At 38.2% G+C, this 14,019-nt stretch overlaps 2 protein-coding genes across 4 annotated transcripts; one reads left to right on the plus strand and one right to left on the minus strand.

Annotated features, from left to right (window-relative positions):
• The first annotated feature begins 6 nt into the window (after positions 1–6).
• On the plus strand, positions 7–2,214 carry LOC113532225 (NADH dehydrogenase [ubiquinone] 1 beta subcomplex subunit 1). Of its 2 annotated transcripts, none has more exons than XM_026923491.3 (3): positions 7–161; positions 1,716–1,860; positions 2,048–2,213. In XM_026923491.3, the coding sequence occupies exons 2-3, from the start codon at positions 1,721–1,723 to the stop codon at positions 2,082–2,084; spliced, it is 177 nt and encodes a 58-aa protein (XP_026779292.1). In that variant the 5' UTR covers positions 7–161; positions 1,716–1,720; the 3' UTR covers positions 2,085–2,213. The 2 variants fall into 2 exon arrangements, with proteins under 2 accessions (XP_026779292.1, XP_053098074.1); XM_053242099.1 differs by having other exon boundaries at positions 57–141; positions 2,048–2,214.
• Positions 2,215–2,737: 523 nt separating this feature from the next.
• On the minus strand, positions 2,738–12,474 carry riox1 (ribosomal oxygenase 1). Of its 2 annotated transcripts, none has more exons than XM_026923278.3 (15): positions 12,360–12,474; positions 10,651–10,794; positions 10,280–10,434; positions 9,607–9,706; positions 8,059–8,172; positions 7,751–7,857; positions 7,282–7,389; positions 7,154–7,188; positions 6,848–7,026; positions 6,652–6,756; positions 6,018–6,159; positions 5,082–5,202; positions 4,394–4,493; positions 3,707–3,793; positions 2,738–2,952 (listed from the first exon to the last, which is right to left on the minus strand). In XM_026923278.3, exons 1-15 carry the CDS (start codon positions 12,420–12,422, stop codon positions 2,884–2,886), a joined length of 1,629 nt encoding a protein of 542 aa, XP_026779079.3. In that variant the 5' UTR covers positions 12,423–12,474; the 3' UTR covers positions 2,738–2,883. The 2 variants fall into 2 exon arrangements, with proteins under 2 accessions (XP_026779079.3, XP_026779080.3); XM_026923279.3 differs by having other exon boundaries at positions 10,651–10,791; positions 12,360–12,467.
• Between the last annotated feature and the right edge of the window lie 1,545 nt (positions 12,475–14,019).

Here is a 14,019-nt window from a genome sequence, read left to right on the forward strand (position 1 = left end):
ATATAACATAATATCTTGTTTAATTTGGTATGACTCATTACAAAGACCCTTAAAGTTAATGTTAATAAATAAATATAGTTCAAGAGAGCTATTACACAGTTGGTATGGTCCAATGACCTCCGCTTGAGCAGCCTGATACCAGTAAGCGAAGCTAAAAACCCGTAAGTTGAAATAAACTGTAAAAGCAATGTTTAAATAAATAAACTTGGCACAATTGTTCGGTTATCAGTATTTTTTAGATGTTATAATTGTTTATTGAATTTACGAGCAAAGTAGATCATTTGTACTTGAAAATCTAGGATTTTAGCTGAATTAGCCAAGTTGTTTGCTAACTAACGAGCTTTTTTGGACCTGTGTGTGTGTGTCACTGCTGGCTGTTTCACTAGAATTTATTTTTCGTTCCTGTATTTTATTCTTTATCTTTTGGTGTTTCTTCCTTTAGGCTAAAGTTGAATCCCTTTGCTCGCTATTGCTACTCTATAAGACAGTGGAGTAGCTAAGCTAGCTGACCCTGACTCCTGGGTTATACCCTCATACCTTACAGCTTTACTTATTCTAGTACACACATCATCTCAGCAAGAGCTTGTTAATGAGCTGATGCATGTAAACAATTATGCAGTGGAAAGAAATAATTTACTACAGTTAATAGTTATAGATTGTGAAACAGGGGTAGTGTGCATACATGCATGGGAAAAGCAGTAAGTTAAGAATTCCCTGTATGTGTACTCCACTATCATGTAGTTCACTTTTCCCATATACTGTAGCACATCTGTTAGTCTGCACAATGTGTCAGATTCCTACACTGTCCATCAGTGGAAAGGGATGTGTCAGATCCCTACCCCGTCCATCAGTGGAAAGGGATGTGTCAGATTCTCTACCCTGTCCGTCAGCGGAAAGGGACCACTGCTGACCTGATATTTTTTGGTTAGGGATTGGGAACCATTATCAGTAGTGTGTAGTTCTGCCTCAGTGTATTGTCTCGCTGCTGGCTTGAGAAACAGTCCACCATTCAAAAAGTTCAGTCATTATATACCTACAAAATGCACGAATAGAGTTGCTGAACTACAGCTGTTTTTTTTTTTTTTTTTTTTCCTCTCATATGGTTATCGGCTCTGCTGTAGTGCTTTTTTCAAGTAGGTTCTGTGTGCTGAAATAATTTGCCGAGTCCACATCTGGACCACAGTCCACCATTTGACGACCCGGAAAAGTATTTCAGCAGACCACACTAAGTAGAAAAATATTGTTGCAGAGAAAATAAATAAATTAATTAATAAACTGCCTGTAGCTGCTGCTTATCTAATCACATGCATTTATGTCAATTATTTAGCCGAAGGTATCGCATCCGAGACAAGCTACAAGGCTTGAGACATTTAGTATGTATTGGGAGAGTTTTCACAGACTTTCAACGATATTTATTTCATTTTAAATAAATGAAATGGTCTGATTGGGGAACCGAGACATGGCTTGTTAAACAAACAAATGACGCATACAATGTGTAATCTGCTCAGAATCCATGGCACTGGTCAAAAAGTGCTTCTCTGAAACAAAACATAACCACTTTAAGTTGTTATTTATAGCCATGAATTAACCATTTGCTTATCCAGACCTTCCTACGCAAATAATTTTATGTAACTGAACCTTTACAAATTTTAGCTGAACACCCCTGAGTGAGATCTGATATATAATGTGGTCACTGAGTGTATCTGTTGTTCCAGGCATCATGGTGAACTTCGCAGGGATGGTGCGTGAGCACTGGGTGAACGTCCTGGTCCCGCTGGGCTTTGTCATCGGCATCTACCTGGACAGGTGGAATGATCAGAAACTGACAGCATTCAGGAACAAGAGCGCATTGTACAGCAGGTGTGTTTCATACAGGCAGTGTTGAATTGCGCTCACAGAAATGGCCAAGATGTCTAGTATCAGAATTTACACCTTGTATTGATAATGTACAGTCCAATTTTATGGAGAAGATTTACATGCCAGAGCAAAACTGTGGCCAACCCCGATGAAATGTTGACTAAATCCACAAGATGCTCTTTCATTGCAGGGAACTGAAGCCTGGTGAGGAATATACCTGGAAGTGAAATCTTCACCCTCCTATTTATTGGACTTCCTGCTCTCTTAATTTCCTCCCTGTCATCCTCAAAGCTGTAAATGAGTTTTCAATAACATTTGTGATGTAAAATATACTGATACCAAAAAAATCCACTGTGTTTTTGTACTACTTTCTCTTGCCATTTGTCAGACATCATTAGCGTTTCAGTTCAGTCTGAATCAGTTCAGATTGGACACTGTTTACACACCAGTTTACTCCACATACACTCTGAGCTGATTGGGGGTAATTCTTTACAAATGTGAACCTTACCTTGGAAAAGCACTGGAATTATACCTTTCCAGTTTGTATTTAACATGCTCATTCCTAGTTTATTTTCATTCCTATCTCAGTTGTTTCATATGATAGTCAGCCACACAGCCATAGAAACTCTACAGTCTGTGAAGTGCATGTTACATCATTCATGTTTTTGCAAAGGACCTTTTACTGACTATCTCACTGCTTCTTAGCTTGTCCTGGTAGTGAGACACTTGCAAGTCTTTATTGGTTCAAATGTCACGTCTAACACTTTCGTTACGGATATAAATATTTGCAAATCTGAATCACAATTTCAGAAGAGAATATTTTGATGTAGAATTCTACATCACAGATGAACAGGCATTTTAATAACAAGTCACAAAAGCCTTCTGAAGTTAAATTGTTTACTGCAAAGATGTAGATATCAAACAGTCAATTATGACTTTAATCCTGATCCCAATGTTGCCAAAACCAAGAAAAGTGGGAAAAAACAAAGACTTGTTCTGGGCAATTACGGTGAACAGATTAACTCTTCACTTTGTGGTCAAAGGTTCAGATGTGTGGATCAGTCCTTTCGCAAACAGCATCTCTGCCAAGGACACCTGCAGAACGACAGTCACACTGCTGATCAGGACAAGAACATTAACACTAACTTTGTTTACACATGGATTATATCCATTTATCACATATTTAAAACAGTGATTTTAAAACTTTAGATTAAAAATGAAACAAAACATCACAATATGATATCCATCTTTAAACACTGGACAGAGATGGACCAGATTCAATACCAAAGAAATGTTGGATCAGAGAAAACATATCCAATATCGGATCCTGTCGCATACAGCAAATATTGGAACTGGAAAAGAAAATTACTTTTGGAACTAGAAATGTGTACCTATAAAGAAATTTTACTTTTTTTCCCACTCTGATTAGGTCTGATTTTATTATATTTATACTTTATTATATTTACAGTGTGATTTAAAAAGTGATTTTTATGTAAAAGAGTTCAACTGGGAAGTGCTTCAATGGAAAAAAAAAAAAACATTTTAAAGCTTAGTAGTTTTTAAAGAAAACAATATTAAATGGGTAGCAGTATCGGCTGATACTCAAGGCTTCAGCATTGGTAAAGAAACGATGATATCTCCAACACTGGAAGTTGGTGTTTGAAATGTATTTAGCTGATTTGTATATTAAGACGTAATACAGCACTTATCAGAATATCAGTCTGGAGATGCATTTAAGCACGTGTTTATGCACTTGGTTAAAATCTTACCAAGATACAGAATCACGACACATGAAATGGGCAGGAGGGGACAAATGGGGTGATAATTTTCCATCAGGGATATGTGTTACCTTGTCTTCTGTGGAATCACAGGGTAAAGTTGAGATTGTGACAAACTTTGGGTACGAGTGGATCAGGAACTCCACAGCATCTGTGTGCTACAGAGGACACGCCCAAAGTGAATAAAGCAACACACAGCAATGAAAGTACACAATGCATCTTAGGAACTGTCCAAAAACTAAAGCAACACCTAAATGCTGTATATTCCACTGATTAAAGGTATTAAAATCAGTCATTAGCTGTGCTCAGTTCTCACTCCCCCCGGGCTTGCTCTGATTGGCTGCTGGCAACCAAAGAGAAAGTCTATTGCAGTCTAATCAAATACAAAAAAAAAAAAAAAAATTAGATTTAAAAAAAAAAAATAATGTCAATAAAACAAATGTTAGCACAGGGAACAATTTCAATTATCACCCACCTATAAATTAAGTCATTGTGTACTAAATTTCGTGTTCTTGTTATATTAGTAATGTAATAATGTACACTACACTGTTCTGCCTCTCATACATGATGGCTCCTTTCCACTGCTACATGAGAGAATGTGGACAAAGAGCACCTGATATTGTAAGTGTACCTGATTAAATGAGTAGTTTACACACAAAGCTTCCTGAGAAACAGGACACTACAAACTATTTACGGTATGTTACTCATCACTACAGCACACTGCATCTATATGCTCTTACACACTTCCCAGCTCGTACCTCTGCGTTTATCTCAATGCTCTTGGGCTCCTCTTTGTGATAAACTCTGGAGTTCTCGGTGGTGTAGTAAAGATGAACAGCCTCACCGTCACTGCACAGTCTGTGTACAGTAGCACATAGAGAAGAGGTTTTAATCCAAATTTGTCATGGTGCAATGAAAGGCCTCAAATTACAGAAGCGGAACGGTACACTTCCATCCACAATTTGTAGATTTTTTTTAAAAACAAATGTATGAAAAATGGCTAAAATCATAAAAAAATCATTGTGTTTCTACACTCTAAAAGAAGGGGTTACTAAATTATACCTTGTTGATGGGCTGGTATTCTCAAGGGTACACTTAGGTACCTTCAGTGTGTATCTTTGACCTTGAAAGCTGCCTATAGTGCACCTTTAAATAATATGGTCCAATTATGTATCTTAAATCATTTTAAAGGTACACTATATCCAACGTTTCCAGGTAAAACGTACATATTAATGGTACAAAAAAAAGATATTTCCTTCAGGGTACCACCAGCGACACGTAAAGGTACAGTGTAGTACTATTTTTCTGAAAGCGGCATCAATCCAAACACCTTTCCTTTACTCTTTATCACATCATACCTTTTCTAGACACACTGCTTTTATACCTTGGACAAAATCCTGCACTAATCACTAATGTCTGAAATCCTGGCATGAAAAGAGAACACACCTGGCGATTCCTGCACGGAGGAGTCTTATTTTGGTCTGAGCCTTCATGTGTGTGGTCAAATCCACGGCCTCTCCATCCTCGAATCGCACAGGAGCGCCGTACACGCTGCTCGCTTTCTCCGCTACACACACACACACACACACACACACACACACACACACACACACACACACACAGCTATTACTGATCACGTTAGACACTGTACTCAACTCTCATATTTTAACAGGTTTGATTTTGCTGAAGTTAACCTGTAATACATTCCAAATGTTTATTTTACAGATGAGGCTCCATTTACGAATAAATTTGTTTGTATCCAGCTTTATAATGGAGGCCCATGAACTGTAAATTTTCATCCCTAAACAAGCCTAGCTAGATATCTGTAACGCTAAAAGAAAAATTGTTTTGGGATATCATTTGTCACGTACTTAAGCTTTTTCTTTCCAAATAAATCAGAATATATGGGAACAAATTAGCAGAATTTAAAATTGTTATTAATGATTTCTCATGCATTCTTGTCAAGCATTTTGAAATAAACATCTACTCTCTAAACACACAGATATGTTTGGAGAGCTAGCAAAAGTAATACTAGTTTAAGCCTTCATCTTGTTAACATTAACTAGTTTTATTAACTAGCCAGCAGGGTCAAGACTGTTCAGGTTCACATTGTGAGTGGTTGAAAGTCACTCTACATGGAATCAGTTCAGAGATGGACATATTGCATCTGAGCTAATGCTGCTAAGTAGTTAGGTTTAGATTACAGTATTAAAATATGAAAATTCTGTATATCATATAAAATCTCAGAGTATTATGAAGAGGCAGGAATAGCTCACTGGTGTAAAAAAAAAAAAAATGCTAAAGGCTAAAATAAAAAAAAAAATCTGCACTAGTAAATAAAGGGTTAATATTAACACGAGAGGAGAAGGTCATTGCACTTACCTGGAGTTAGCACAGGTGGAAGGCAGTCGTGCAGAAACTCGCGTGCTTTCTGATCCACAGCAGCATCCACCGGAGCATAGGACGCTAACCTCTTCATTAAACCCTCCATGTGAGACAAAAATCTGTCTCTGCGTGGATCTTCCTATTCACACACATACACAAACACACACACCATGAAGGCTAAAGTGGGATGCAGTTAATAAAGATAAATCATGTCCTTGCTTCACCATGCCCTAACTAATTTGCATAAAATATAAAAGAGATTTAAGTATATGGTGCATTAAGATGGATTGAACGTTTGAATACATTGTGTGAAAAGAAGACACACTTGCCGTTCAAGTGGAGAATGGAAATATCATTCCCACAGATGTAATTTACTGTACAAGTACATTAGTGATGTCATACATTTGTGTGACTTCTCAAACCAATTATTTGAGAAGTCACACAAAAAAAGTCATGAACTTGAAGATGTAACAAACTAACAACTAACAAACTTTAACTGTTGAATAGTCTGCTCTTACACATAGTGAACACATGACACCATTTTAACCTGGCATTAATTCCATTTGTTGCCCTTGTAGGAGATGAAGTCACTGCTTGCTTGAGTAAATGTAGGGTGAAATGAACACGACACCTTGTCAGAGTTCTGCACTCCCATGTAGGTGAGGTAATCAAGAGGAAGTCCCTTTCTAAACTCCACATCCTCCTCCATCGCCATTTCCAAAGCTGCTGGCATCACCTGAGGATCGAGTGGAGAAGCTAAAACTTACACACAGGCTCTAAAATCACTCTAAAAAAAAAAATTATTGGATAAATGTGACAGAAGGTACCTTCAGAAGTAGATCACCCCAGCTGCTCCTCTGGTACGAGGAGATGGTGATGTGCAGAGAGTGGGCGTCCGGGAGGCAGTTGCCCTGGTGAATAAACCCGCGGGGAAAATACAGCAAATCACCCGGCTCCAGCACCACGTCCAGCATGGGCTTTCCGATCTCGGACTGACTGAAATTAGCTGGAGGAAACGAGGAACAATACAGAACGATGGTGTCTTTAAGATCCATGTGAATCAGAATCAGTAAAATCTCTGCATCGGTACTGACTTCAAACTTTTTTTACGGCATGAACTGAAAATGACTTACGGCTCGACACAAGTGATAACACATCATCTTCAGACCTAGAAAGATGTCGAACGCTGATGTTAGTATACAACGCTAAAAAGATATCATCATTACCAATATGTTTAACTGAGAACTAACTGGTGACTCACCGTGGGTTATACACTCTCCAGTGCTTCTTCCCTTCCAACTGCACAATAAACGCTTCGATATCATCATAATGCGGTGCGAATCCCTGTGTTCCTGCTGGTGTTAAGTACCTTCATACACAAAAAACACTGATATTCAGCCTCACCTCTCGGAACAGTCAGATCAGAACATCAGAGTGCACTACCAAGCGGTTTTATTTTTATACTCAAATTATATAAACCAAACATTTCTGATTATTCACTAACTGGAACAGGGTGACCGAAATCAGCCACACGTGAGGATTTCTCACACAGATAAACTCTAGATCTGTCTCCGTTTTTTACATAATGGATTCCTCAATAATAAAGATCAGCTGAGAGAAAGTTGTGCTAGTGTTTGCAAAGTGAAAATCAAACTGGTGTAGTTCCTAGTAGTGTAGTCAGATTCTTGGTCCCCGCTTAACAGTTTGCCTTAATCAGTGTTTCCTCTTACACGTTGGCTCCTGCCATGTTGCCGAACTTTTCCTGCAGGATGGACAGAACGTTCCACACAGTAGAGGAGAAGGCCTGAGGGTTCAGCATCCTCAGCGAGCAGCCGTTCTGAGAGCGAACACAAATCCACGCAATCAGTTCTGGTATGGTAATGACCGAACATGAAGCGTGCAAGCTACTCAGAATGATGATGTACAGAACAGTGACTGTGGTTTGTGATTAAACAGTAATTAACAGTTAAGATGAAGCATATTAAACCTTGGAATGGTCTGCTAAATGTCAAGCGATTGTGTACAAACCATTTTGTACCTCATAGAAATCCCACACTGAATAGGGCAGAGCCCTCCCTGGAGGATTGTGTGTCTCTCTCTTGCCATTTGTGTAGCTCGTCACATCCAGATTCACTCCATACTGGACATCATCCTGTAAGATAGCACACAGAACAGTGGTTATCTGTTAGAGTAGTAATTCTCCTTCACTGTTTCAGATTCTGACAAATCCTGACAGTCATCTGCCTAGGCGCAGTCCAACATCTAAGGAATAAAACATGACGAGGTGTGTGGTTATAAAAGAATAATCAACCACGGGCTGGCGAAACACAGCCGGAGCAACAAGGAAACAGGAAATCATTTCCTATTACCACTTATAACAGCTATAAACAGCTGTACTCTCATCAGCATCTTTTTTCCCTCTTGTAGATAATAAGACAAAAACAAAATTAAGCTTTACCTCAAAGCGCTGAAGGCACTGAAGCCTCTAAAAAGAAACGTTTCCTTACAGATAGCTTCAGCCAAGCTACTTTTTGTCATTAAATAACAATACCTACTGAAAATCTGTTTATCGTTATAGTTAAATTATGTGCTGCATTTTCCATACAAGCTGTTACTGTAGAAGCGATAGTGTGTTAGAATGAGTGCATTAACATACAGTGCGGTCCAAAAGTCTGAGACCTCAGTGAAAATCTGGAATTTTTTTTTTTTTTTCATTTAAAATTGGAAATAAACAGAAGGTTTTACAATTTTGAAATATTTCAAACAAAGAAAGTAAATACTCAATATCTTCAATAATATCTTGCTAATTATTCAAGATTCTTGCTTATATTTAAATTTATGCAAATTTGTGATACTGACCATGTTTTTACAAAAGATCAGATTTTCCTCATGCCTAATCTCGTCTATTGAAGCATGTGTTCAGACAACACTCTGATGGATTTCACCCGAAAATGGATCACAAGTTTTTGCACAAACTTGTGGAGTCCATGCCAGTTCGAGTGCACTGTCATTAAAGCAAAAAGGGAGACGTACCCAATACTAAGAAACTCTGAAATTCATGTAAATATTTCAAAGACTCTAATTTTTACTCAAGTTGTTGTCAATAATTTCATTTGTAATGAAAATTGTTGTATTAAATTAGAAAAGAATGTAAAATAGAAGCCTTTTCGCTAGTGCTCTCAGACTTTTGGACCCCACTGTATACCTGTGATTTGCCTTGAATTACTGTCAAAGCTGCTGTTACAGAAAATTAATCAACACCTTCAGACCAATCAGATTGGAGAATTCAACAGATCTGTGGTATATATTGCGATATTCATATACGTCATATCATTATTGTGGACACGCCAAATACTGCCAGTACCCAAGTTCTGTTAGAGAGGACATTGCCTAGGTATACACCATAACATGCAGCATTAGTAACAGGCATTACAACTAACTTTACGCAATCCTGCCAAGGATAAAATGCTGTTATAGTTTAAAATGCTGACCAACCAGATTGGCAAGACAGAATCTTGCATGCATAGTAAGGAAAATACGGTGATAGTTGTAATTAATAGGTTGATCATTACGAAGAATAAATTACATTTCTCAAAATGCGGTCAAACTCTGCTGTTGAGAAAAGGCCCTCATAGTAGTGTGGATTCTGACGTCTGATCAAGAGAGGCTTCTTCTCCCAATTATCCCTAGAGGAGGAAAAAAAAGACAGAATTACGCATCAGTTTGATATTATGCATTTGTCCTTTTGTTACCCCATTTCCTCTGTCAAGGTGCTGGTGCAGGGAACCGCTGAGTCTTTTTAAGCTTTTACGTCATCAGATGTGAGAGTTTATTAATTCATGTGTTAAAAATATTTTATATAGATATATATGTATGTATGTATGCATATATATATTAGATATACACACACACACACACACACACACACACAGAGCACATAGGAAACAATTATGTGCAAGACAAGAGGGCCATGTTTTAGGTTTTATTTTGAATGTGTAGTCTAAGTCTACATTGTTAATATTATTTTAGCGATTTTTAATAAATGTCAAAACACTGTGCTCTGTTCAGATCTTTTTTTAATGGTGGTTATGTACGTAACTTGAGTTGGCAACAAGACAGTGAGGTCACTGATTCTTGGTTTCAGATCAGCAGGATTTCTGGCCCGGAAACGTTTATCATGTTGGAAGAGTGAAGAAAGGTTTGATCTTATGCACCGACACGTTGCTGGTGGAAAAGCTGTGTGGGCTCAAAAGCTGTACCTGAAGAAGGTTTTGGCTGTTACAGGATGAATGAGCCACTGAAACAGCATGTTCGCTCGCTCCCTGCTGTTGTCCACTTTGGCCAGCTCAGTGAGAAGTGTGGGAAGTGTGTCGTTGTTCACTTGATCGGTCCCGTTCGATGGTCGCTGCTCCTCCTGCAAGGTCATTAAACTCCTTAAAGTCCCAGCTAATCACTCAGGTGTTTATCTTACAGCATATCAGTCAATAACTATTATAAATAATTCAGTTACTATATTTATACTAACAGGAAAGATATATAGTTAGGAGGTATTTTAAGTCTGGACCCACTGAACGGTCCTAGAGATTAAACTATGATGTAAAGCACTGAAAACTCATACAAGGTCACATACATCAACAGGCTCATTGTGGTTTTCCTTCTGCTTTGTCTTTCTCTCCGCAGGGATCTTTTTCACCTTTTTCATAGCGCTCACCGCAGGTACCATCCCATTCTGCTTCCTCTTCTTCTTCTTCGCTGGTGAAACTGAGACTTGCTGCTAAAAAAAAAAATATTTAAAAACAGAATAATATTGAAATTGACCTACAATCAGGGCAATGTATTTACTCACATTTGCACCTAAATATGTGCGGTGTGAATTGGCAAAATCAGCTGCACTCATTTTATGCACTTTTACAGTATGCAATGATGATTTTTTTTACGCTTATACAACGCTGGCCAGCTGATACACTGTAAGTCGAGACAGTAACAGCTGAGAAAAAAATAATCACAAAAACTTCAGCAAAAAAAATTTGTTTTAATCTAGCAATAGTAACATTCAGATAGGAATCATTTTTATGTGGAGCTGAGTGCTGCGCAATTCTTTTATTTCCGTCCTGATTTTGGTGTTTTCCTCCTTCATTTCCAAAGGAAAATTCACGGCCTGAATTACCTACTGTTTTTTGTTTTTAAATAAACTCTTCATCGTCTGATATTTTTACATCCTTTCATAAAGACATCTCAGGCTTTACAGGCAGGTTACACCTGCTGCGATAAGAGAAGCATTTTTGACAGCTGACACTAAAGCACATTTAGTCAGTTTTGCTTGCAGATGAGAAAATCCATCCTGCCATCTATCCTCTGTACTGCTTATCCTACATAGGGTCACAGAGCCTATCCCACAAGGCGGGGGATACCCTGGATGGGGTACCAACCATCACAGGGCACAATCACAAACACTACAGACAATTTAGAGACGCCAATCAGCCTACAACACATGTCTTTGAACTGGGGGAGGAAGCTGGTGTACCCAGAGCAAACCCCTGTAGCACAGGAAGAACACGCAAACTCCATACACACAGCGTGGAGGCAGGAATCAAACCCCAAAGCTCAGAGGTGGGAGGTAAACGTGCTAACCACTAAACCACCGTGCCCCCCGGATAAGAAAGCAATTCTGTCAATCACAAAATGATGGCTGCTTTAGGAACCTCTGAAAGATGTAGCGGAGATGTATCCTATCACTTTGTCTATATAATATCTTCATTAGGCGTCCATTACCAGGTAAACGAATGTAAAGCTACAGTTAGTACAAACACTCACACCTGATACTCTCTCATGCCACAGTGTTGTTTAGTGACTGGAATAAATCAATTCATGATCCACTATCATGTCTGACTTTATGAATTCTGTGACTATATTACCATGTGTGATGCAAAGATCCAGCTTTGTGGGAAACTGTGTTATTAGAAACTCACACACTTTATGTTAATTTATAGATTGGATTATGTTTGATATCACGATACTATCGCAAACCGTGATAAATTGTTCAATTATCGTCCACTAAAAGTCCAATAAAAGCATGCATGCTCACACAGTACTGTAGTAGTTTGAAAAGGAATAAAATAAACCACTTTATACATAACTTTCTAACCTTAATAACAACATTATTATTTACTTTTAATATTAATTGTAGTTTATGCTACTTTGCCTTATTTGCCACAGTGTGTAATTGATCTACCTCTACCCCAAACTGCTAGCATTAGTTACCTAACAACTAAAGAATGACATGAAGCCCACCTCTGATAATGTTACACATTCTATATACCATTTTAAAGCCATATATACCTGTGTTTGTGCTGTCTTTTCTTTAATTGACTGATAATAAGCAAACGCTGACTTTCTCTCCATGCTGCCTCAAGCACCAACACGAGACAAGGTTGCCAAATCCCACTAATCCCCCGCCTCCCCATCCTCCGGGGATCTTCCACAATTTTTGCGGCACGAACCACACTTTCACACATTACCACCAATAAAAACAATTCCCTAAATATACAATATTGCTGTTTATAAAAAATAGTACAATATCACCTGTGGTGTAAATAAGTTGCTTACTGTTTTTCATAAACCATTCACCCTGGATAAATGTTTAAGAAAGAGTTTTTAACGTGTCGCCGTTCCCCCCATTTCACAACTCAATGGAGTGATCTGTTTCCATGGCAATCATGTAAGGGTCTTCAATGGAGAATGAAGAATAAAATACTAAAGAGGAAGAAAACAGAACATATAAAATGCTGAAACTGTATATTTAATCAGTCTTAAATAAAATATTAATTAAAATATGTGCTTTTTAAAACATTTTTGTGTCCATCACAATGCAAAATCCTAAACAAATAGTTTGCAATAGCTTAAAAAAAAAAAAAAGACACCACCTTGTTATAGGATGTGATGTTTACACTCATTCCTCACATGGTTTATATGAAATTTTGAATCTGATTGGTCAGAAGGTGTTGATTAGCACCTTCTACAGCTATGATCTAAGGCTAATAATAACTAGATAAATAGATTTTTTAAAAACACTATATACTCCTTTATATGAGGAAGTCTTCCAGAGTCGTTTATTAGCATTTATGGAAGGAGTCTCCAGTGTCAGTGCTTTGTAATAGTAAGAAAGTTTTCCACCATGGTAGGCTTTAGGACTGAGAACTTTGTGCTTTCCAGTTTCTTCATAACATAAGCTGAATTTTTGTCTTAATAACTCAGCTTATGTTATAACAAATACCACTACAAACCATCAGTTAACCATTAAAACCATTAACATTATTGGTCCTCAATGGTATCCACTAGACGTAACATACCACCAACAGAAGGCAACAAATTACCAGTAGAGACCCACAGGGACCATTACAGTTTCCATTAAACCCAATACAATTCCCATTATAACTATTAAAACCATTACAAATTCAAGTTTTTTTTCAGCAGGGATAATACCTGAAAGAAAGACTGTTTAATAATTGCTGTAACGTAAGTGATAACAGGAACTTGTCTTGTAGACGGATGTTCCATATCATTAAATGTAAAAACACTACAAAAGCAGGATGTGTTGTTTATTACTGAATTCATCCATCCATCCATTTTCTTTACTGTTTATCCTACACACAGTTGCGGGGAGCCTGGAGCCTGGAGCCTATCCCAGGGGACTCAGGGCACAAGGCAGGGGACACCCTGGCGAGGGTGCCAACCCATCACAGGGTCACACACACACTCACATGCTATGGACAATTTAGAGATGCCAGTCAGCCTACAACGCATGCCTAGGGACTGAAGGAGGAAACCAGAGTACTCGGAGGAAACCCCCGAAGCACGGGGAGAACATGCAACCTCCACATACACACAGGGCGGAGGTGGGGTTTGAACCCCCAACCCTGCAGGTGCAAGGCAACAGTGTTACCCACTGAACCACCAGCCCTGTTTATTACTGAATTAAAAATAGAAATTGTTGGCAAAT

This window comes from Pangasianodon hypophthalmus, chromosome 19, assembly GCF_027358585.1.
Source record: "Pangasianodon hypophthalmus isolate fPanHyp1 chromosome 19, fPanHyp1.pri, whole genome shotgun sequence".
Lineage (NCBI taxonomy): Eukaryota > Metazoa > Chordata > Actinopteri > Siluriformes > Pangasiidae > Pangasianodon > Pangasianodon hypophthalmus.